Raw genomic sequence first — 26,532 nt, forward strand, 5'->3', positions numbered from 1 at the left:
GTAATCAACTAATCCAAAAACCCGGCCCAAATTATTTTCATACACTACACCTTCTTTTAATGCATCCCATCAGCTTCATCTTTATATTTATAATTTCCCTTCATTCAATGCAACTCACAAAAATAAGCTTTCTGAAAGCTCGACATACAATTCATGCCAAACATGTATCGGCGTAGAATGGATGGCAATGGCAAAAAGAATGTTTTCCGACAAAATTTATTATCAGAAGGTGAGTATAAGTTATGTGTTTGTGTATTTTACAAAATTTATAAGCCCCCATAAATATTTTCAACCAACAACTCCTTTGGCAATTTTACTCCTACTTCTTTTCAACTTCTACTTATTTACTTATTTGAAAGGTTCGTAGATTTGAGTAAAAAAACAAACTAGGAATGACTATTGAAAAGGCAACCATCGAAGTGCATTTTTTTGGAATACTTAATCGTATTTAGAGATATTATTACTCCCCCTTTGTCCCGTAGTTCAGAATGCATATTTCGAATAGGCTCTTAAACACCAACACTACATTTTCTGGAACAATGCTAAATTTCCTCGCATACTTCTTCCAAACATGAGTTCTGATGGGAAAACATCTTTTTCTCATTTATGTTTCACCAAGCATGTAATTTCTTAAGGAAAAAACACCCAATCCCCTTTGCAGTTCTCAAGTAAGGGTTTCGTATTTTTAGCGGTAGCCTCAACATGACTGTTGTTTTCGTGATAACATAGCGAAGAGTTCTCATGTTCAATACAATCATTAATACAGAAGTCCCCAAAAACTGTGTTGAACTGAAGTACGTTATCAGAACGTTTATACATTGAGTAACCAAATTCAAATATCTAGTTTTCAATAATCAGTTAATTCTTTCGTAGTTGTGGAAGTTCCTTTTCAACACAAAGACAAACCATATAATCCATATCAAGTAATTTTCTTCTTCCGTTTTATTTTGCTATTGGTTGAATGGGACGTCTACATCAGCCATAACTGTACATTCAGATGGTAAAGTTGTATTTCTTTGAATTTTAAGTGGGGTTGCTTGTTTGTTGAGGCAAAACGTAAGTGCATCAATTCCCATATCATTGTTTGATGCTGGGAATGTTACTAGTTCTACTTCTTCGCTAGAGGGACCATACTTTGCAATAGCTTAATCTTGTATTGAAATGTTGACATTCATTTCTCTGAGAGAACCACAAGATATAATATAAATATATATCAAATTCCTTAATATTATCAGACGTGTAAAAAACGATTTCGTTACCTCATCAATATAGAGATCAACTCTCCTTTTCGGGCGTTCAATAAGTTTAAGTTCATTGTTGCTTGTCCCCAATAGCATTGTTGTTAATGTCTTTAAGACTCAATTCATCCAAATTTTAATTAAGTATCTTGATTTATTGCGTAAAATATTTTGTTTAGATGTATTTGTATTTCAAGTAAATGTTTTCTTGAGCAAGTTATTGTTTAATAAATGCAATATTAAACCAATTTTCAATTTTCATGCTGAAAGTTTATCATGGATTTTTCACTCTCCCAAACAGGACACATTTTACATCTTAGGACCTCTTTATTTTCAACAGGATAACTGTTGAGGTTTGAAATCTAATTAATGGCAAAATAATCTCATTCTTACCGCCAGTAATTTTTTTCTGTTCTAATATAATGTTCAGGAATCGGTAATTGCAAATCAGATCTGCAAAATTCTAGATTATAAGAAATTTATAACAAGAACCTGTGTACTATCAGACTATGTTTTAAAGTAATGTTGTGTCAGTCTTTTTTTAGGACGGAAAACTTTTGTCCTGTCCAGTTCATTCTCGGTCCGGTCTAGTTCAGTCCTGTATCTCAGTCCTAAAAACTTATAAATTTTAGCCTAAGATGAATTCCCTCAACTTTATTTCTTTTTATTTATCAGTTTAGTACTGAAAGGCTGAAGGACCAACATTCTTAAGGACCGGTCCTAAGACTGGACTAAACCTAATAAATAAGGACTGACACAACCTTACTTTTATCTGTACAACTCTAAGCAAAGTTGATATGAAGTAAATATGTTATATTTCTTTATTTCTTTTAGAGGGTGGAAAAAGTTCTTCAAAAATGCCTTCCAATAATGCCACTGTATTTGTGGGCATTCACTCTTCTTCGATGATATAACACTAAAATTAGTAGATGTTTTGTCGACAACTTACACTAAATCTTCTACATAATACATTTTTGCTTATAGTTATAAAATTTTGAAATAACACCGAAGCTGTGGTCTACCAAAAACTTTAAAAATTTTCAGCAAAAAAGTTAATAAAAATGTTATCAGAATAGGATTACAAAGAGTGATAATCAAAAAACATATATGAACCAGTTCAGTATAATCCAACATATATATAAAAGATATATTAGATGTTCGTAGTCCTTTACTCTCAATAACAAAAACATTAACATTACAATGAAAAATAAAATGCGTTTTTCTTACTTGCATTAACGAGTAAGGAATGCATTTAGCTGCAGAAAAATTCATAGTTAATAATGTAATAGATCTTTGAGTTTTTTTGGCGTACTCATTTCTTGTATTGTAATCTCTTTGTTGCAATGTACAAGTTCTCCTGTATATTGCCATTGAACCTCAATCACTTATCACCCAAATCATTTGTTCTTGAGGTTTTCTGAGTAACAAGACCCATTTTAAGAGGGATCATAGCAAATATGACTAATGTTGGATATACAATTTACGATACAAAGTCTTCTTATGAAAAACAAAGTTGGTCTACTGCAATATTTATTGTATATTTGATCCAAATATAACTGGAACAGATTTTCATATGCATTTATCCATGATCATAACGAAATTATACATTTTTAAGTTAGTAAATGGGATATATCAATATAAATAGATTTTAACAAGATTCGAAGTCGAATGCAATTAACTTTAATGAATTACTTCATATTTCTTTGGATGTGTTTTACTTCACGTGTCAAAGGATTGCATACAGGGAGGACATGGTAAATCCGGAATAACTTTAATGGTCAATTATGAGACTTGTATAAGAGATTGAAAGATAATTTTGTATACATTTGAAAGCCACATTAAATTTTAAATGATTATCCGTAATGAAATCCTTCGTTCTCGATCAAGATCTGTATATGGCACCTGAATGCCTTGCAAGTCTTTGCTACCTCGTGCAGATCAATGTCCTTCATTGTATGACGATGGAGGCCTTCAAGGTTTCAACTGAGACATAATTATTTTTCCATATAATCCTTTCTACTATGCCCCACATGTAAAAACCACAGGGATTTAGGTATGGGATGTTGGCTGCCTAATAAAATGGAGGCCCAACAAGTGACTTCATTCATCTTTGAGATGGACATGTCCTTGAGAACATCCTTGTAGACTTCCTCAGTCATGTTCCCTTCCTTTGGGAAGAAGTGGGGGCATAACTTATCCCCCCGAACAGATGACCGCCAGTACCATAACCGCAGCCGGATTCTTTGTTTTATAACTTGCTGGACCTCATCAGGGTCCAGACAGATAGATCTATTGTTTTTAAGAATCTGATAGTCGTCAATGGTGAAGATTTTCTCGTCTGAAAAAAAACCCACACGTAACCACCTTTGCTCTTCATTTGGTTAATAAAAACCTTGCCTTTCCTCATTCTCCTGTGTTGTCAGATGTTTTGAGGCTCGGACCCTAGAAAAGAAATGCCTGTCAATCCTGAGGGAGTTTTAGATGATACCTTTGCTCACATTGCAGTCCTTGGCCATCCTAGCAATTTGTGTGTATGGATGAGTGTCAATTTATCGTTTCAAGCCAGTTATGAACCTTTTAATTTGGTGTTTTATAAGATCTTGTTAAATGAGCTGCTCTCTCATTCTCTCCCTCCTCATCAAAGACCTTAATCACGTCATAAACTGTTTAGTTTAGTTTATTTAAGAAAGAAATTATCTCCGGTGTAGAGTGTCCCGCGCAGCGCGCTTCGATGATGGAAAATCTCCTGACTATTTCCATGCTTAAACGACGAGAAACTCAAAAAATATGTTTCTAAATTCGACAGCTAACACATTTAGCTTGTAACAAGTACTAAATATTGTATCCCAAAACTTCTGGAATACTTATAATTAGCTGTTAAATTTATTCTGTATTTACCTTGTCCACCCTATATATATATTTCATAGTTTTTTTGTCATTTACTTACACGACAGCACATCACTTTGCTTTCGTTGAAGTAGCTCCAGACAGACTGACGTCCAAGGACGGCAATCCAGGCAATTAATTAATTCTTTGTTATACGTCATTGCGATTATAGTTTTGTACTTTAACAAATCAAAATGGTGCTAATTATATATTTGAATGATTTAAGTATTCAAGAAAAACGTCTGAAAAAATAACAGAGTTAAGAAAATGAAAGCAGTTTGATACAGGAATGCCAAATATGTTCAAAATACTATCCACTGGTTTAAAAAAAAAAACCTGAAAATTTACGAGGTAAACTTGACAATTTGAAGAATTTATTGGAGAAGTGCAACTCAACTATTTTGACGTTTTAATATATTAGTAGTGAGTAGCCTAGAAGAGGGTTGAAAAGGAAGTAAATACACATCTTACTCAGTATATAGGAAAAACATTGGCAGTTATTATTTTGAAGTCGAACGTAAACTCTAGTCTTAGTCCAAAAAACACTTTTTATCATAACTATAATCATAACTCCCCCCCAATGTTGTATAGCGAAGAATGGTTACAATATGAATATATTATCTTACTCAGTTTTTATCAAGGGTGAATGACTTATCCAATATTTATATTGGAAGAAAATGACCCTGTCCTTGATCATTTGCGTCTTAAAATGGTTATTGCTCTCATTAAAGTCATGAGAAGAGTTGCCTTTATGGATGTTAATGTTAAATTGCCATGCCATCTAAATATTGAAATCTGTGGACGGAAAACTACACAAGGAAGATTGGCCTGAAGAAAATTAGCATGGAAGAAAATTACCAGTTAGGAATATTGCCCCAATTTGTTTAGACTTCATGATGAATAATAACAAATTATCAATTCGCTTAATATAATTTCGACAATATCTAAAGTTATTTTTTTGTTCCAAACCCCAAGGGAGTACCTTCAAGTGTGAGTAATATTATTTCTATATAGAATAAATATCTTAGGGCCTCTTAAAATACGGTTGAATACTCTCATCCCTCGAATTGGCCATTTCCTTGGGGGTATTGAGAGATTCTTAAAAACTACCACCAATTCATTTAATACATCCAACCAGTCCCTCTAATACCACAAACTAGTTCAAAGCTCTCGGATTGGATGGTGTCCCAGAGGTAGTGTGGGATAGCTAAAAACCATTGCCAATGCATCACATACATCCAAGGAACCCTTCTAATACCAAACAGTAGTTTCAAGCCCTCAGGTTGGGTGTAGAACTAAAAACCTTGTGTCATGGGCCGAATCAGCAAGGTGCATGTCTCACATTCGATAGAAATATATAAAATATTATAGGCTGTGTATGTTCAATATATACTTCTATAATATTAATTCAGCACACACTTATTGTTGACATCTGTTTTAGCCCTCCTTCTCGGCATATGCAATATAGTCATACTGCATTTTTTTTTTTTTTTTTTTTTCAAAAGATTAAAAGAGTGAGGCCTTTTGTGGAGGGAGGATGGTATTCTATATTATGTATAATGTATAAGATGACTCTGGCATTACCTCAGTACCTTTCCTTTTACAAACTCTGTGACTCTCATTTTGTCCCTGCAGAATTATTGATATGACTATTTAAATACAAATAATGTAATTTTCATACAACGTAGCATCCATAAGAAAAAATAGTTAAATGACACAAAATAACAGAAAAACAGCGGGTTTCAATCTGTAAACCGAGCACTTAAACTATTTTTTGTTATTATAGGAATTGTTGGATGTATTGGATAAATTGTTGTAATCCAGGAATCTTCTTTCCAAGATGTATTTTCTAAAAAATTTCAAAGTCGGAATCATTTCTTTAGACCCAAATAACTTATACAAGATGATAAATCATTACTTACAACATATAAAAATATACTATGTTGTCCTTTAAAAAAAAAAATTAAAAAATATGCATATCCAAGGATTTTGAATGATTCTGTGTCTTTAATTATTCATCATAATTTCTATGGGGGTGTAATAGTAAATATACAACATTATCTTAATAATGTTTACTTTTACCATGTAATAATAATTACTTCATACCCCATAATAAATAAAACCAAAATATAATACCGCATTTCGTACAAATTCAATAAAGAAATTATAAATAATAATTATGGAAATATTTAAATTCCCCACTCATCGTGAATGGATCTTTTCATTGTTTCGATGCTGGAATTTCTCCTCAATTTTGCTGTCTTATAATGCGTGGTAGTATTCCTTAGAGGAATTTTCATCCTGTTGTCCGACATGGAATACAGAGTTTCGAATAAGCGCATCTCTCGCAAGTGATGAGCAAGTATTTTCCTTCGATTCCCAAAATCTGTCTTCAGTTCCAACTCTTATAGAACATACAAAATGAATCTGAACGATAAAAGACACAATATTTTAGGGCATTTGGGGCTAGTGGCACAGATGGTATTAGCGGGAAGATTTTTGGTTTTGGTAAAAAAGAAATAGCTCCCTATCTCCTCCTTTTGGGGAAATACATGGAAAAATCAAGACGGTGACCAAAGCCTCTTACTACAGGAAGAATATTCCTATTACTAAAAAAGGGCAACAGCACTGATTTCAACCATTGAAGGTCAGTAACCATATTAAATGTTGCATATAGGATTGTAGCAGGTCAAAACAGATTGAGCCTATTTTGAACGCAAAGTTTGGTATTGAGCAAAAGGGTTTTTTTTAAAAGAAGGAAAATCAGATATGTCATGGAATATCCAATTCGTAATTGAAGCAGTGTCTAAAAGAGAATCAGATGGAGCCTTCATTGTTGTTGACTTTTCCGAAGCTTATGACTCTATAAAACACAGACATGTCATGAGAGCTGTAAAAAACTTCTTCCCAATAAATATTTTAATTCAATAAGAGCTCTACTGTATAATGGGACATCGACTGTCATGTAAAGTAATCTAGAAGGAAAGAAGAAGTTGCCGTCAGGGCTGCCCTGTGTCACTGCTACTCTTTATAGCTGCTCTTAACGTACTTACAGAAACGATATACGTAAATAAAGGGTTTTGGAGTAAGTTTTAAAAAAGAAAAGCATGCCATCGACCTTTATGCTATTCATATTATTTTAATCATTGAGGCAAACTCAGAAAAACAACTAAAAAAGAGTACTGAAATTATATTGAAGTTTTCGATATTTTGAGGTCAAAACTGGTACCACAATAAAGAAGAATAAGACTTCCATTCTTCCGTCGAGTTCATGGAGGCCTTCAAAAAAATTGCACGTGGTTTTTTTTTTTTTTTTTTAATTAATGAAAGCGCTTTAATACTTGGATTAGAATGGAACAAACATGGAGTTTGCGACAAAAATTGGTCCAAATAGAATGGACACATTTTGATAAAAATGAATAATAGGAGACATTTGAACCTTCAAGAACGTATTGACCTTTAAAACCCCCAGGTAGTTCCTTTAGTTATATATAAGGTGGCATCAAATCCAAAGTTAGAGGAATATTAATTTTAAATGAAGAAAAGTCTTGATTAGAATTTTTTTTAAATCGTAGGTGCCCTGCTCTAAAACGACCGAACAAGTATCTAGGGTAGGCCTAGCTTTGTTTGATAAGGTTGAGCCAAAAATATATGCATTGATCTCACAAAAAGTCAAGATGCTGAACGGTAAGGATATATCTCTTCAAAAAGAAGTCTTAAGTGGATTTGGTTTCGTACAAATTTATCAGACAATCATATTAGTGCTTTATCAGAATCATTATCTATAGCGAAGATAATTCTGTGGAGAGGTTCTCTAGTGTACGACTCGAGTTCTACAGTGAACATCATCCACCAAAATTATAAAAGTAAGTACCTTTTCAAGCAACAAGAAGATCATTTTAGGAGTGGGAAGAAGTGGAGAAAAATATTATTTCTGTCCATGATGCTTTCTCGGACAATAGTTTCTCAAAGAGGAAGTTACTATATCCGTTAATAAGAAGCTCAAGGTAGAACCCCAACACTGCACCTTGGCCAGTGAAACTTAAATATGGAGAAATTAAATAAGGCAAACCAATTAAAGAGGCCAAAGAATATATAAGATTAGTAAAACTCTCACCAATCTAGATAAAAAGAGTACTAAGACCCACATGTGGAATCTTGGACGGTCGTAAATTTAATGCACAGTTACATATCTCGGCAGGATATATCTCCTACTATGAACCGTGAAAAGACTGTGGAAAATGTATATATTTCTTACTTTACTTCCCATATTATTAAATGAACACTATTTTTTTTATAGAATTTTTGAATTGAGGCATAAAAAAAAAATAAAAAAAAACGAATGAATGAATTAGTGTATCCTGGAGGTCTAATTTACAGGTATAATGTTTATTTATACAATTATAAAGCAATTCCTAGTTGTAAAAATGTAATAGTTAATAAAAAAAGACCACAAAAAAAAAAAAAAAACATTCCTGAGGGAATTAAATAGTAATGACATCAGCTTACGAAAGAAAATTATCTCTTCAGTTTTAACTAAAAAAACGGAAGAGTAAAAAAACTTCGTTTTCACTACTACTAATAAGCATAAAAAAATATTGAGATAGTCTTGAGTTTAACTTTAAAGAATGTAACAAAAGTAATACCGTTAGTACTAGTATCTTGATAAATAATTAGAATTGAGATTCATGCAATTTCTTAATACTCCAGAACAGTTCTGGTAACAAACTTTTTGGCCTTTAAGGTTTTGGTAAACTTAAAATGACTTCGTATAAAATAAAAAGAAAAAACACAAAAATCTAAGAATTATGCATCCTGTATATTGGAATGTATCTTAGGACACTTTTTTTAAAATGAAGGTGTATGTTTAGAGAAGAAAAAAAAGATCATACAACAAAGGATTTTTGACCATAAAATGACAGTTGAGCCAACTACAGTTCAACGGCCGGTGCTTGAATATTTTTTCTTCGTTATCTCATATAAAAAAAAGAGTGCAACTATACATAAAATATGGAGCAAGATAAATTTTTAAAATTTTTAAGGTTTTAATTTTTTGTTCTATATGAAGCAAAAGGGTTCAGAATTAATTATAATAGTTTAATGTCCCAGGCATTCCTTCTCTAGTATATAGTTGAGAAAATTACAAGAAACCAACATAAAATTGTTTTTCCTAAAATCGAAAATACAGAGAGCGGGGATCAGATTGTCGCCTACTTTAAACCTTGATAACTTGAAGACGTCATTATCCAATAAAAAACCGGTTACCAAATAGGAAAGCTATTCTCGTCAGCTGACGGTACGTAGTTCAGTAAGCATCATGTCGTCATCATATGAGGAGATAAAGAGCTATAAGTGGAACGAGGAGCTTTTGAGGTCCGCCGTAGTCATGGCATTGGTTAATAATAGAGGTGAAATCTCCAATTCAACGATTACTTCAACCTTAGGAGTGAATTTACGGACTGTTCAGCGTATCCGTAAGAAGCTAGAAGACACCTGGGATGTTGATGCCACCATAAAGAGGGCACCCATGGAGGAAGGCGCCGACAGGAAGGTCAGGGACACCGACTTTGTCGTCAAGGTGAAGAAGATGGTTGAGGATGACCCTACCAGGTCCATGAAGGCCATGGTGAGAGATATGGGCTGCCATTAGAAAACAATAAGGGACTGTGTATCTGAGGATTTAAGGTGCAGGAGCTACAAGATACAGGTGGGCCAGATCTTGACCCAGAAGGCCAAGGACAGCAGGCTGATGAATTCAACAAAATTGCTCAACAAGCTCAAGCACACAAAGCAGCCCGGGAGGCTGTGGTTTTTCTCTGATGAAAAGAATTTCTGTCAAGATCATAAGTTCAACTAGCAGAACAAGAGGTGGATAGCCACCTGCACCAGCCATGTGAGGAAGGCCATGAAGACCAAGTTCCCTGCAATGGTCATGGTGTTCGGGGTGGTCAGCAGTGAAGGTCATGTTATGCCTCCCCACATGTTTGAAACGGGTCTAAAGGTCAATACAGAGGTCTACCTGGATGTTATGGAGAAGGTGGTTCTGCCCTTGATCCAAAGGGTGGTGGAGACAGGCCCTGGGTGTGGCAACAGGACTCAGCACCCTGCCATGTGTCCAAAATCTCCATGCAGTGGTTAACCGAGAACTATTATGACGTCGTAACCAAGGATTTGTGGCCTCCTAACTCTCCCGACCATAATCCTTTGGACTATTTTAACTGTGGCTATGTCGAGGTGTACATGAATCATGGCCATATATAACGTAGAAATTACAATTAGAGGGATGAATACCCCAAAAATCATCAAAATATGTTATACAAGTAACTATGCACTTTTCTGAAGCTAAATCAATTTCTTTCACGTAAATACAATTGGAAAAAAGTCATTTTTATTTCTGTTTTTAAAGTTAATCTTTTCGATATTGAGAATGAGGGATTATGAACGTCCAAGATATGCACATTTGATGAAGTTGAACAGGTACACTTAAATTTCTAATGTTCTTAGTCTTCATAACCTTATTCCAAAATATTTATAGGGAACATGTAAGTAAGGGTCAAATTGTGTAGCATCTCTCTTATAGCATACATTACAGAGTAAAGTCCAATTCTGTTTTATGAAATTCAATATGATAATTGTGGTAAGAAGGTTTTAATATTTTTAAAGTTTTTCCATTTTCCACAATTTATTTTCCATTAAAGAGATCAGAATAAAAATTACATTGTAATGACGTTTGTGACATATATGGTTATTTAGAGTGCATTTGATGAAATTTCTATTCACTTTTATACTGAAAATCATTCAATGTTTTCACCAGACCTCAGGTTTGGTGTCGTTTCAAGATCATACTATAATCAGCAAAAAATTTATTGTTGAGAAGATTTAATGGAAGTAGTCGAAAATTCATTTTTTTAATTTAGTGTGATATCTTCCAAGAAGAGCAAACGCCAACTAATTCAGTGCTATAAATCGGAAAACATTTTTAGACAATTATTTCTGCCCTGTAAAAGGGATAAAAGCTATCACATATTTGCCTTAAAATCTGCTTTTACTGGAGTTGTACTTATTAAAAAATGGTTCCTATAGTACACAAGCTATTCTTATAAATTTATTAAAACCTGGAATTAAATACTCCAATTTACATTGTTTATTCCTGAGGAATAGATTTTGACAAAAAATAAATTACTCTAGGAAACAATAGAATAATAATGGAGAATGTCGTTCCTTTGGTTTACTGTAATGAAGAAAAAAAAGTTTTTCTTAAAGTTCATAAAAACGGATTGAACATATCCGAAATAGAATTAGTTAATATCACTTCTTCGCAATTAACGATTTTGTTTTTCCATCTGCTTCTTACCATAACGAGTTTGTTCCTCAGTCTACTTCTTGCCCTACACCATCTATTAATTTAACCAAAGATATTCAATTAATTTTATCCTAAGATTAATATAAATACAAGTTTATAAGAGATCGTGTTTACGACTGATATTTGACTTCCACTCCGCTTTTAATAGTGATGTCATAGTATAATTAGTTGCGTGTTTTGTTTACATTTTACATACTATAAAAAAAGAAACAATCTACATTCTTGATTCTACAATTTGACAAAGTGTCCATCTTGTTAAAAGACATTCAAACCCATTGAGGATCTCCCACGTTGTAGTGAATCATATGAAGCTATGTCTCAGTTTCTAAGGAGGATCATTTTACCATAGTGAACTACAGCGAGGAACGAAGAAAATTGTCGGATTTCACTCAAATCCATTAGGAAAATTAAATTGAAGGCTTAATAGTTATTACTTATTAGTTATTCTGTGATAACTATTCAGCCTTGTCATAATTAATTGTATCATTCAATCCAAGAACAATATATTCCATCCATATATATTGTAATTACTTATAAGTTATTTGTATCGACTGTCCTTTGTTAGGATGGCTATAAATTATCATAAGCATTCTTCATCAAATTGAAGATACTAGATGAAGACTCCTCGGAGAATGTTTGGAGTTCAATTTAACAAAAGATCTTGTTACTTTGTCACTCCCGGCATTAAAGAATTGGACATTGTGATAAAGTGCCACATAATTACATCTACAAGGATCACAAATTTAAAAAAAAATCATAGTATGCATTGTTATGTAATGATAAACATAAATCATAATAAATACATAACATAAAAAAAAGCATCTTCCCAGATTTTAGGAAGATGTAAATCATTAGAAGGTTGTTCTATTGTATTTTCATCATAATTTATATCTTCCTCAATCCCACCTTTAATGATTTGAGGATAAATAATCATCAAAGTCTTGATAAATTTCTATATTATATTTTGAATCTGCTTCGCTCAAAGTAGGACCTACAAGGGGATGCGGGATTATTATATATACATTAGTGCATTGATGAAACTATAACCTGTAATTTGTTGAAACATAGACACAAAATATTGGACTACTTCAGATCTGACAGGAGTATTCTCAACAACCATTACTTCAGTATAAGTTCTTTAACAAAATCCTCCTCATTCAATTTTCCAAACCTCGTCCCACTGATACTGAGTTTACATTGAGATTTAGTAAATCTCTTTTCCAGTTTTCCTTTCATCTCTTCCTTAAAATTAGATTAGGATTTTTATAATTTATTTTCCTATTAAAGGATTTTCACTTTTCCGTGTAAATCTGAATTCTGTTTCCTTGGTGACTCGAGTTCTAGAACGAGTGGATCTTTTCTGGTATTAGAAGCACAACTAATTTTTATAATCCGCGATACACATGCTTGATTAGATGTGTTAACATTTTCTAACACAAGTGGTTGAGTTGATTTTAAGTTGGTTTCGGATGATTTGTCAACTGCCTCCCTATATATTTCATTAGAATCTTCTTCAAAATGGTCCACTCTCTTAGTTCATTTCGTGTTCCTTGGAGCTTGCTCAAATCCTTCTCCAGGTATGAGACCTCTGGAAGGGATAGCATCTTTTTTTCAATTTTCTTTTTATAAGTAGGCCCAGCAATTCCCCCCCTTAAATCCCTTTAGAAGCATTTTTCTCAAAATGATTCTCATAAATTCTAGGGTATTTCCCTCATGGATCCTTTCGATGACAAGCACTTTCCTGCAACTGCACAACAGACAGTTTCATTGCGCAAATACATTATACTATTTTGGAATGGTGAATAGTTATTACTATCGTAATAATAATAATCAATTAGTAATAATATATATATTGTCAAATGTAAATAAGATATAATATACTCCAAGGATACCAAACTCCTATCTCTTGGCACACAACGTAGTCCCCGTTCTTAATTTTGGCCTTTTGTGAATTTTTATTTGGTACCTTTTATATTCTTTATGACGTCAAAATCTCCCTCTCTTGCCCAGCAGTCGTGACGATACATGAAATTGAAAATTCTAGCAAGCCCAATTACATGATGGTCTAAGCTTGTATTTCCATTAACTTTGATCTTGGCCCACGAATTATTTGTTACAAGATGTTTTCTCATCTTCTTTGATTAATTTATTTGAAGGTCATAATTTTCAGTTGCTTCATTTTTTAAATTTTAATCTACTTGTTTTCTATTATAAGGCACATTATGTAACTTTGACAGCACAAATACCGATTTATCTACATCTTTTGATCCGGATCGCGAACTTCCACATTCCACATTGTAAAAAGAAGCTCTATTGTTCCGTCGTGGGATGCAATAATGCTTATAAAAGAGCTTGAAAACATAAAATGTTTTTTTCTCACTTCGTAATAATATGGAACAAAGATAACTCTGGATCAAGACTATTAAAAGGGTGAATGAGGATGGGACTATGTAGAAGCCTCATTATTGGAGTTGCACTTGTTCCAAAAAAATTATTAGCCGTAACTACATCCCACATGCGGTTATCCTGACTATTTTCTGATATTATTCCTAAAGTCCCAGGTCCATCCTAGAACCTTTAGTGATAAAGAGTGTCACGGACGTTTCTTGAAATGAAGCAAAATCAAGTTAATGAGTCGGAATTCATTAACTGAATTACTAAATCACTTGAGGGTTTAGGATCTCCAGATCAATATTCAATAAATAAATTACGGATTACACTAAATGCTTACGATGTAATAAAACTGTATATAAGAACTATTAATTCAGTATTCATTGACACTATATTATAGATTATGTCCTTTGACAATTGTAAAGCATATTAATATGACATTAATAATTAAAATTATCTTCTTGATTATCAAGTGTAAATTATGGTGTAATTCAAATATGTATTTATTTATATACTTCATTGATTTAAGTTTATATTCATATTTTGTATTTATTGTTTAGCCATATAATATAATTGATAAATTACTACGATTAACACTTATTACAATTATATACTTTTTAATATCCAGGTATGTAGTATATATGTTGCATATTACGAAGTGGGAAACAAAACATTTTTAAGCCCTTTTCTATAAGCATTAATGCATCTTACGACAGAACATTAACAATAAGGCTTCTTTTTGCGATTTTAAACACTGAAATGACCCAGTTGACTGTTAATAGTTTTACTTCTTAGTAATATCTAATAAGAATTGTAAATTGAATATTCAGTTCACAATATTCAACATATTGTGATAAAAAAAAACCGCACATTAAGAGTTCTAACATTGTCGATAGAAATGAATAATAAAAAGTATATATATATATATATATATGTATTCCCCCCTTCCCCTCAAAGATGATCACAAAGAAGTAAATCTCCCATTAAACATTCTCAGGGATAGAGAAGAATACGAAACAAACAATGCTCCTGTCCTTGGATAGACGCTATTTATGAATAGTGTGATAAAAAAAGAAATATTATGTCACTAGTGGTGTGCCTCCACCTGAAAAGTAGTCCATGATTTAATTGAGGTGGACACGCAGCATCAGATTCCGGGTTGAATAATGCTCCTCCGTGTAGAATTTCCTGGACCTTAGAAACAATGTTCTCTATTTTGAGACACTCCACATATGATGGAGACATTAGGATAAGCCAATCAATCTGGGAGGATTGGTTTATCGACATTCTTCATCAGATATTCCCGTCTTTCCTCCGATAAGTTTTTTCTTTAGAATATACTTTTCAAAAATCGAGAGAGGTAATACATTGAACAAAATTCCATGTTTTAATAAGTTTAAAGAAAGAGTTTGTGAACTATTAGGCCATTCTTTTACGTGTAAAACTCCAGGAGAAGTAAATTTGAAGGTAAACATGTGATACTTCTTTATTCTGGTTAAAAGACAGAAATACTTGTATAAAAAATTTCTGTAATTAAACCACTGGAAATTTGGGCACCCAATATTCTGGGAGGATAAGATATTGAATTTTGTAGATACTTTGACGACAACTTCTACTAAATCTTCAATTCATTCAATTTTTTGTGGATAATAATAATATTTGGAAATTACGCCGAAGCTGCAATCTGGGAAAAACTTTCGATGATTTTCAGCAAGAAAGGGAATAGAAACTTCATCAAATGCACTACAAATAACCATGTATGCTACAAAGCCCATAATTCTATAATTGTATTCTGTCCTGTAAAGGAAATTAATTGTTAAAAGTAGAAAAACTTCCCATCATATTTTAACTTTCTTACCCAAAATTATCAAATTGAATTTGAAGAATAAGATCCCCACTGATAAAGTAAGTTCACTGAAGTATTTACGCCCTCATATAGCACGCATAATTTTCCCCTTTTTAATATTATTATCGTTCAGTCCATCTTTACTCCTTCTATTTTTTGTGGACTTTTTGACAGAACCTCTCCTTTTCAAAAAATTTAAGTATTTTTCAGATTTCTTCACTTTTAAGAAAAAAGAAAGAAAAAGTAGGGAAATCAGAGAAAAGGGAAATAGTTTCATGGGTTTAATGTTCCAATCATTGTGATTTACTACCAAGTTCCAACCATATCATAAGGCAATTAAATATAATTATTACCACCGTTACATCAAATAAAAAACAGAAAATAAACAAAAAAATTACTGATTACGCCAATCCATTAAAATTTCATTAGGATTCTTCGCTAGAATTTAGAGGAGTATTTTTTTTTAAATGATTAAATTTATCATCTCCAAGGAATACCCTTTCAAAATTTCTTCATTTTTTTCTTCCGTCACTACGTGTCTAGGATTAGTTCATGAAAGAACTAAATATATATGTTTTGTTTTTTTTATCTTTAGAATATCCCCAAATATTCATCAACATAATACATTTTAAAATATTTATATTGGGAGGAAATACAGTGTAATTGTATGAATACTAATAAAGACGAAAGATTTTTTTTTTTTAAATTAAAATAAACAATTGAAATTAAGATCGAGTATTAAAATATATAGGAGCCAAAAATGCCAAGTTATTTGGATAGGTACATAAATTCAAAGAAAAAAAGTTGAAAAAATTCCTTTATTACTCTTAATAAATCCATATTATGTACAGAAGTACGAGTACCATATGCATTAAGATGTTATTAGTAGAAATTACTTTATTTAAATAATAATAAAATGTGATAATTGCATCATATAATTAATATAAAGAATATACATTTAAAGATTTGGAGTTTGTTGAAAGAAATATATTATTATTCTCTTGAAAAATCTTCATTCAAAACAATAAGAACTTTCACTTTCTTCATGAATCGTTTCTGGATCACTAAGGAAACCTATTCCAAGGTTTGAATTCTTTTATATTACCATTTAAGTGAAGATGCGGAGAGCCAGTTGACACACTTTCCTCAATATAGATTATCTGACTTTCGTCCCATCCAATCCTAATTCAAAACGATAAAATTTCTTCACTTTCTTCATGAGTTATTCCTTGGTCACTGAAGAAACCTATTTCGAAGGTTGACTTCTTTTACATCTAAGTGAAGATAAGGAGAACCTGTCGAAACTCATCAAAGAACACTTTCCAAAGAAACAAGAAAACGAAAGCAAGGATATGAATAGACAGAAAATCGTTTCTAATTAATGCATGAGATAGATCCCCAAGTATGAAGTCATTTGGTTGAATAATTCATTAAATCACTAAATGGTCATTATATCATAAAATAAAAGAGTTTTTTAGCCACGTAGAAATAATAAAGAAAAATATTATTCTTATTTGTTAATGTCAACCTACGTCTTTCCAGAAAATGCATGAACTCTCCAAATATCTAGTACTCCCTGAATGAATATAACAGAGAGAGACGAAAAGCTTTTTTTAAATCCAGTGAAGAATCATAATTAAATTTCAATCGATTGGAGTAATCAGTAATGATTTGTTTATCTTCTGTTTTTTATATGGCGTAATGGAGGTAATAATAGTATTTAATTGACTTATAATGGTATGGTTCGACTCATGAGTAAACCCCACTGATTCGAACATTAAACTGCTGAAACCGTTGCAATTTCTTCTGCACCATCTCTTGTCTGTAATTTACAAAGTTTTTTCTTGAAGGAGAAGAAGATACTTGAATTTAGGAGAAGATATCTTAAAAAAATAATTGAATTTATTGAAAAAGAAAGGTTTTGTCAAAAGGTCCTTAAAAAAGAGCTATTGCCGAAAATATGGGCCCAATGATAATAATAATAAAAAGGAAGAATAAATGTGTACTAAATTGTGAGTAAACCCTTCAGTAAACGCACCTTCAGGCAGAAATTCATGATATGAGAGAGATGCCACACAATTTTAACCACTCGTAATAGTTTTATAAAATTATTTTAGTAGAAAATTACAAATATATATATTGGATACCTATAATAATTCATTCTCAATGGCAAAAATATTAACTTTCTAATGAGAATTGAAATGTTTCTTTCCAATTTGAATTGACGAGTAAGGAATTGATTTAGCTTCAGAAAATTCCATAGTGAAGAGCGCAGCAGATTTTTGACGTATATAATAATCTATATTGTAATCTTTGCGTTCAATTGTGCATGTGCTCTTTAATACTATCGTTAGTATTTAATGCCTAATCAACCAGATAGTTTTTTTTCATAGAAGCTCCGAATAATAAGGGCATTTCTTGAGAATTGTCATAGCAAATATGACAAACATCGTTTCGCCATCCCTAAAAAAGCAATTTGGCACAAACAGTCTTCCAATGACGAATAAAAGTAGATATACTGCAACATATATCGTATCCTTGATCAAACACGATTGATTATATTTATGATTACCAACCTATTCGAATGAGTATCAAAATGAAATGATATAGAATCATAATGAGATGTAACACTTCACGGTACATAAAAACCTTCATTAGATTCTCCAGAAAATGTTTAATACCTACTGTGTTTTCATTAATTTATCTTTAATTTTTTCCTCTAGTATGGTACGGACTCCCAGGATCTTCGAACAGTCGTAGAAGAGATGCCAGCACGTTTCCTTTCCTTCCTCACAAAGAGAACAACTCTATCTATCCTTTTCTGGGTTCGATTTATTCGTGAAGAGGCTCAAAGTTGCCATACAATAGCGAAACTTTTTGTTTTGCTTTAGAAAAAGGGTTCTGCATGAAGGTCCGTAGATGATACTAATTGTCGTTCTCCCTGGACCTGCCATACCCAACGAGTCTTCTTTCAACTATTAATTTTCGAATTATATTGGGAGACCACATTAACTTTTTATCTTTTTATTTGGGATTGCCTCCGGTCCGATCATTGAGGGAGTCAAGTGACGGAATCTTATCTCTGAAGATGAGTTTGTCTTCTTTTGAGTGTCAGAAAAAAATCATTAAGAATATTAAAATAATTTTCAATATTTGGTAGTACAACTCAATAAAAATAGGATCACTCAAAAAATATAACCAAAATCGTTGAACATTCACATATTTTAAATCAGATATTTTTTTAATATATATATATATATATAGAATTAAATATTTTTCTATATTATCAGCTATGATATTTCTTATCATTATTATAAATGATTATAAGGGTTTGAAGGAAAGTGTCATTTTTCACAATTTTTCAGCCTAAAAACGGAAATATGTCGAGTTCAAATAAAGATACAGAATCAATAAAAACACTTGTATAATCATAAAAAACCCTTTTACATCAGTTTTATTTGTCAAACTTCAATTTAATGATTGTCTACATCGTGAAAAATCACTTTGAACGATAATAGTTTCGAATTATTATAACATCACACTTTTTTTAAACCCAACGATCCACAGAAAAACTGAAGTCAGTTTTGGATATTGCACTCAAAGATAAACCATGTCTTTAGCTTAATGTTATTGGTAGAAATTTTGACCCTATAATTGTTCCCTTATTTATTTTGTATAAAATTAAATTTGTTTAGGATGTCACCATTATAAAAAAAAGCATTTGGAAATGTATAATTATAATAATATCAAATTTTGTAATTGTGAGTATACATTTTTCATAAGCATAAGTTGATATAGTTATAAAAGCTTGAGTATTTCTGCCGTGTAATTTTTGAGAATAAAATTGGTTTTGATATCAAAATATTTTGTTACAAAAAACTATATATAAAACGGTAAAAAGAACTGTAATATTTTCAGTTTTGATTTCATTAGGGTTTTTAGCTACAGTAATTATGATATAATAATAATAAAGGTCATACATAAATCAATAATAATCTTTAAAAAAATCCCAACTTACTTAAAAGAGATAAATACGATGAACGATATAAGTAGTGTAAGCAAAGATATACTATATCCAATGAAATAGATACTATGAGTATAATCTGAATATTCTGGATCAAGATACTCTTTATGGGATCCATTGAGAGGTATACATTCATTATAATCTGCTTTTGATGCCCAAGTTTTGTTGGCGTAACAAAAACGAGTAGCATTTTCTACAAAATAAAATAATTGAAATGATTGAAGTAAAAATTATCAAATTAGAATGAAAATTTGAAAAAAAATTATACCTAAAAATATAAATTTCAATATAAAAAAAATAGAAATAATAGGTTAGACCATCATGTAATCGGGCTTGCTAGAATATTCAATCTGATTTATTGTACCAACTAGTGGGCAAGACAGGCAGATTTTGACAAAACACAGAACCACCTATAGTCTATGCCATCACTGTTACTAGAATTTTCAATTTAATGTATCGTACCGACTGGTGGGCAAGAAAAAAAGATTTTGACAAAACACGCAACCACTTATCTACTACGTCAATATTAAAAGCATGGTGGATGTCGTACACGCATTATGGTAAAACCTAGTATTCCTATTAACCTTGGTATAATATTAACTTTTTATTAACATTTATATTTTTTGTGAAAGGTGGCATGCAATCAAGGGCGTCCGTAATATTATATATATATATTTTTTTTTTGGTAGATATTTTTTTAATTTCAAAAAATAAATTTTTTCTTCTACGCACCCTAAATGTGATCAAAATCATTTTTTGAAAAATATTCCTTCAAAAAAATTACGCCCTGTTTTCCAATATTTATTTTTTTTGTACGATCCGATCATTTTATTTTAAAATTACAAATATTCCTACATCCCTTAACCCCCCTTGGACGCCCCTTGTAATTGTTTGAAGGTTAATTATATTACTTGTTATGTCATATTTTATTCCTCTGAACTCATCAAAACATGGTATAATTATAAGTGTGTTAGGTTGACCACCAGGCCAACACGATATTTTGTCAAATAGAGGAGTGCATCCTGAATTATCAAATTTAATTTTATTGCATTTTTCTTCTTCGACAGATTGAATAGGTATTCGGAACTTTTCATTTTTTGTCATTCTTCCTGAAAAAAAGGCACCTTTATTATCTCAGTTATCTTTGAATTTAGTAATAGTTTCATTAAATTCTACGTATATCAATGAATTAATTATCAATTTTTAAAAATATGAAACATATGTTTAAAAATTTAAGTAGGTTGTTTGAATTAGTTTCTCAAAAATATTATTATTATTATTCTTTTTTTTCTAGCATGATTTTTTATGAAAAATTCTTCAAAACAGAAATAAATATAATAAATATTAAAATAATGAAGTTACTTTTGATCACTATTTATTTTTCTTTACCTTTATTTGTTACTTTCATCTAGAGCTCGGTTTCCCAACCTGGAGTACATGTACCCCTGGGAGTACACTTGCCTATCTGAGGAGGTACATTTAAGGTTTTAGTAAATGAAAACAAAAATATAAATTTTCGAAAGTAACATAAACATATAAAATTTCGTTAAATTTTAATTTGAAAAGTCATGATAAAATATATGCGATCGAAAGAGTCGAGTACCAGGACGATACCCAGATCAAAAAGACATTCTACTGTCTGAAGAAGTAGCCGAGTGGTACCTATGACTAGAGATTGTGTAAGGCAGTCACCCTTGGTGCAGGACTCGACTACACTTGAGCCAATACTGTATGTGTCTACTCTACACCCCATTATGGGTTCCTTCGGTTGGGTGCTTTAACTGGGATACCCCTTGAGGAGTGCGACTTATATTAGGACGTAAGAGATAATTAGCAAAACATACATAAGCATGGATAGGGTGGATTTTGATGGTCGTGGAGGGAATACTGAAAAAGTGAAACATCTGTCAAAGACTGCTTAGGGGCCATGGCAACATTCTTGTAGGCATTGTCCCTGAGCATCACAGGAATGCACTTAGTGTAAAATTGATCCCCTAAATTCGGTCCTATCCCCCAACTACCCACCCCCCTTTTTCCCACAAAATGAAAGAGGATCCACTAGATTATATATCTTTCTTGTTCTTTTTTTTTTCAGTAACTTTTATATTTATCTCAAAGTCAGCTTTATTCAAATACATATGTATATATATTTATAACTTCATCGGAGACAAAAAATATGTGCACTCATATGTGCAAGAGCGGGCAGAATGGGGAGTTTCTCTGGTATTAGAAAGTTTTAAGAATCCATAGTTACATAAAATCAAACCAAAATATACCCATTCTTGTGCCCTAGCAACTACTTGTGGCATTTTTATTCTAAAAAAATGCCCATTTCTTTGGGGTCACTTCTGTAAAAAACTATAAACTCAATTTAGATATCTTTTTTTTTTGGGGGTTAAAAAGAAAATTAATTATAGTATTTAAATAATAAAAGAAATAGCTAAACTTTTTCATTAAATGTACTCCAAAATAAGTATGAATTGCTAAATTAATGGAGAAAAAGAAGAAAATTTCAAGATGCCCTTCATAAAATGAGTTATACCTACTATTTTTAAATGCCGTTTTTTGCATTTTCTTACAAAATACTAAATTTTAAGCAAAATCTATTATTTTGTTAAATATATTCTCCCCTGCCCATTGTTCACCTATACCACTGTTTAATTCTCCACATTGTAAGTATATTCTTTATGTATTGCATAAGAACATTTATACTTTGAATTTTATCATTTCCTCGAAAATATCGACTTTTATGTGAATACGACAAAGCAGATTGAAAAGCTATTTTGTATGCTTTGTCCAATTTATTTGGTACTAGGTTCTCAAAAAAGTTATATGTGATACCGTTGCTCTATAGCAGTGGTTCCCAACCTTTTCTTTAATATGAATCCCCCAGAACAAGTTTTCCTTAACTTTTTCAGACTAGGCCCCCTTGGCTTTGGCTTTAATTTAAACATCTAGCACCCCCCGTTGCCACATAAAAGTTATTCTTCCAAAATGAAAATAATACCAAATATGACGATAAGGAAATAAATATATTTTAATCAATTTTTTGGGTACAGCAGATAGTCTAAAATCAATTATACGGTCTTTTAATAATAATGACGCAATCGAAGGAAGATACGAGATCATCCATCTCACGAGATGTTTAAATTCGAATTCCAAATTCTACGAGGGAAGAAGGGAGGAGAATTAATACTAGGAAAACAACCAAACCTCTTAAACGAGCTGAATGCACTCCTTCCTTGTGAATGAGATATAAGAATAGAAAAAATAAAGAAATCCATTCACAATTATTAGATAATTTTAATATTTCAAAATGGGATCACTTAAAAATACAAAATGGAACAAAAATCATTTGAGATGCATATTCTAATTATTTCTTTTTTTAAATTATACATTGAAAATATTTCTATAATATAAGGTATGATATTCCTCATCAATATGTATTATGAATAAGTTATAAGGGTCTAAAGAAAAGTGGCGTTTTTCATCATTTTTGAGCCTAAAAATGAAAATATATCGAGTTCAGAACAAGGTGCAGAATCAATAAAAGCACTTTTAAATCATGAAAACACTGTGACATAAGTTTTATTATTCCTACTTTTAATTTGGAAATTGTTTTAAGTGTAAAATTGACTCTGAACGATATTTATCCGGAATTTCTATAATCCCAGATATTTCAAAATTCAAATTACTAAGAGAAAAACTCAGATCATTTTAGGATTCTGTGACTCATAGATAAATTAGACTATTATCTTTAATTCATTTGTGAAAACTCCCCCCTTTAAGTGTTCCCTATGTTATCAATGATATCAAATACCGACACTCCTTTAGTATTTATTATAAGATTTCTTACAAATATCATTTAGTGGACCAATTTTTTTATTTTTGACAAAAATAAATAAAAGTGCTATGCACATATTCATTTCTTAAAAAATGGACTCATCTAACTGAAAGCTAATTATGTTGCAGTACAATTATTAGTAAGAGATATATATTTCATAATTTTCTCTGGTGTGGATAATCTTTCTAACTACCCAATCGTGTAAGCTTTACCACATCTAGCAATCAGCAAAGATATTATGTATGAAGCACGCAAAACGTTAGTGGATTGTTGTGAACTGACTTAACCTATATTTCTAATAGTTTTTCGTGCCTTCAACTTTTCTTGAAGTAGCAGATAAGCAGGTTTGATGACTCTCATGTACTTTTGGTTTAAATAGTTAAAGAAATAAAAGATTATTGATGCAAAAAATATCTTAATACAGTTGTATAATTACTGGATGTTATTTAAGTACTTGTTTGATGTTTAAGGTTATATAATTTGGGCTTTAGTTTATGGATTTTAATTTTTTGTAATTACGTGTTTTTAACTAAAATATAGGTATTTATTCTAATTAGTCTGTTTTCATTTGAGATTAATATTATATTCAGTATAGGATAAAATATAAAGCATCACAATGAAGTACAATAATACCATCTTGATATAACGTACTTTTATCTTATCAAACAGATAATATTCAATATATTCATTCTATTAACCGGTAATCACATTTTTTTAATTTTGTAGGTCCGTTTATTTGTTTTATGTAAAAATATGTAATCTCCACTTTTTTGTTCTACCACCCCAATTGTCCCTTTTTGCATTATCGCCCTGGGGGCGGTATCAATAAATTTGGAATACACTGTCTGGACAATTGTTTTTGGTCGAAGCAAGCTTGGTTAAGCACTTAATTTTACGGGAATATTTAGGTATATGATTTTTTTATTACCTTTTTCTTTGGAAATACATTTTTTGGGAATTTTAGATGACGTGTCTTTTTAGAAAATATCTTTTAGAATATTTTGATAACTTCAAGGTGCCCCAACCAATGCCCTACAGAGCCCTTGCGCTTTTAGCAGCACCATTTGGGAATCATTACTCTATACACTTAGACATTATTCCTTTTAATTTTCCGGAACATGGGGCATCCACGTCCCATTGATGCAAAATTATAACAACAATAAAAATATTTTACTAATCTAGTAAAATTTTCGCAAAAAGTTTGTGAAATACCCTAATTATTTATTATTCAATTTAATTCTATTAATTTTCAAAAATTATCAAACATAAAATTGCCCTAAATTATTTGCTAAAAAAAAAGTCTTTATTTATTGTTTATTTTATTAACAGTATAAAATACAGGAAAATGTCCCAATAACCCTGAAAGGGGTATTGAACTTTATTGCTGCCTTGATCGAAATCCTCAAAGGTACATTTTGCCTTTCAGTCAAATAGGTGTAAAATAATTTATGTTTGGTTAATGATCTGTCAATATTTGAAGAATAAACTCCGCCAGGTCACCTACTGCTTTCGCCAGTATTTCTGTTTCCCCAAAATTGTGCTGTAATGTCCAGTCACATTACTGTGACTGCAGAAGCACCGCTTATGTTCGTTTTGAATTGAGCCTTTTCGCATTTAATCTTCAAACTCGATCTCTTTCCAAATGATTTAAGGACCCTGTTAATGTATTTCCAATCCGACTCAATTGATTGTTCACTCATAAAGATCGTCACATCATCTGAAAATAATAGATTGCAGGGAGATGATCACTATATAGAAGAGAGATAGGATTATAGGATCCCCATGGTATGTGCTTCTCTATATTTATATATTTATTGTACACCATCAATGTGAAAAACTCATTTTACTCCTTTCAACATATTTTTGATTGCACCTATAAATACTGAAGGAAACCCTCAACATTCAATTTTTCGCTGCAAAGCCGCACGCTCGAAGGAATCGAATACTTCTTGGAAATTCATTAAATTTATGGCCAAACACTTTCCTGACGCATTGTTTTCCTATTGCTGCTTTAAGGGACATAACGCCATCACCCGTTCTCCTGCCTGATTTGAACACAAATTGAGATCCAGGAAGTATTTAATTTTCTACTAAGATCCCAGGGTATATGTTGTATTCTACTTCTAGGATAGCTACGGGTCTTCAGTTTTTAATAATCTTATTTTTCTGTAGAAATAAATATATCATTCCCGTCTTTGGAGATTTGTGTAACCCTTTCCCGAAGAAGTTTTTGTTGAAAAGTTCTCCTACAATCCCTGCCAACTCTGGCAGTGCTTTGTAGAATTCTCTAGTACAATCCAGGAGCTTCTTATTTATTTAACTTTGTTTTAACTTAATGTCATTTGTCTTTCACTATGAATACTTTTGAGTACGTTTTTCTATCTTTTAGGTCAATATAGTATTTCTCTACTTTCTGATGAAAGTCTAATTTCTTCGATGTACATATTCCCTGAAAATAACTCTCCCCATATTTTGCAATTTTCTTTGAGTACAATTCCTCCTTGCCATCCACCTCTAATAATTTTATTTTCGTTGTTCCTCTTCTTGAATTCAAACATTTAAGTAGGTTATAATTTCTTGAATTTCAATGCTGCAGGCGGAATGGTGCACTTATTTTATTTTTCCTTTTATTTATATACCCATAAATTTTTCAAACTCCTGATTTCATACGGTGTTTGAATATCACAGGTAGTTCCTCCCTAATTACCTTCTCATTTCGTCTTCTCTTCTACACCTTGCATCTTCCTACAACAATTTGTGTTTTTCTAGCACTTTGGGTTGACCTGAATGGCCTGTGAGTGGATTTTTCCATTCAATATAAATTATTTCGAAGGAGAGGATCAAGAACCATATAACTCCGCCTATCTCATCTGGTTTGAGGTTTATAAAAAAATTCAGGAAGAGATGGGGAATCAAAAAATGTGCAAAGGTGATTTTAAG

General features: G+C 31.7%; 1 protein-coding gene across 7 annotated transcripts in view; it reads right to left on the minus strand.

Annotated features, from left to right (window-relative positions):
- Dh44-R2 (Diuretic hormone 44 receptor 2) overlaps positions 1–26,532 on the minus strand; it is a 94,595-nt gene that overhangs the window by 63,680 nt on the left and 4,383 nt on the right. For 4 of the 7 annotated variants that reach the window (XM_040722128.2, XM_071892069.1, XM_071892072.1 and 1 more), the window contains exons 2-4: positions 21,138–21,213; positions 20,660–20,857; positions 19,743–19,941 (exon numbers count right to left, since the gene is read on the minus strand). In XM_040722128.2, coding sequence (XP_040578062.1) covers positions 19,743–19,941; positions 20,660–20,857; positions 21,138–21,156 — 416 coding nt within the window. In that variant the 5' untranslated portion in view covers positions 21,157–21,213. The remainder of the gene's footprint in view (positions 1–19,742; positions 19,942–20,659; positions 20,858–21,137; positions 21,214–26,532) is intronic. The other 3 variants (XM_040722127.2, XM_040722125.2, XM_071892070.1) reach the window with 2 other exon arrangements.

This window comes from Lepeophtheirus salmonis, chromosome 12, assembly GCF_016086655.4.
Source record: "Lepeophtheirus salmonis chromosome 12, UVic_Lsal_1.4, whole genome shotgun sequence".
Lineage (NCBI taxonomy): Eukaryota > Metazoa > Arthropoda > Copepoda > Siphonostomatoida > Caligidae > Lepeophtheirus > Lepeophtheirus salmonis.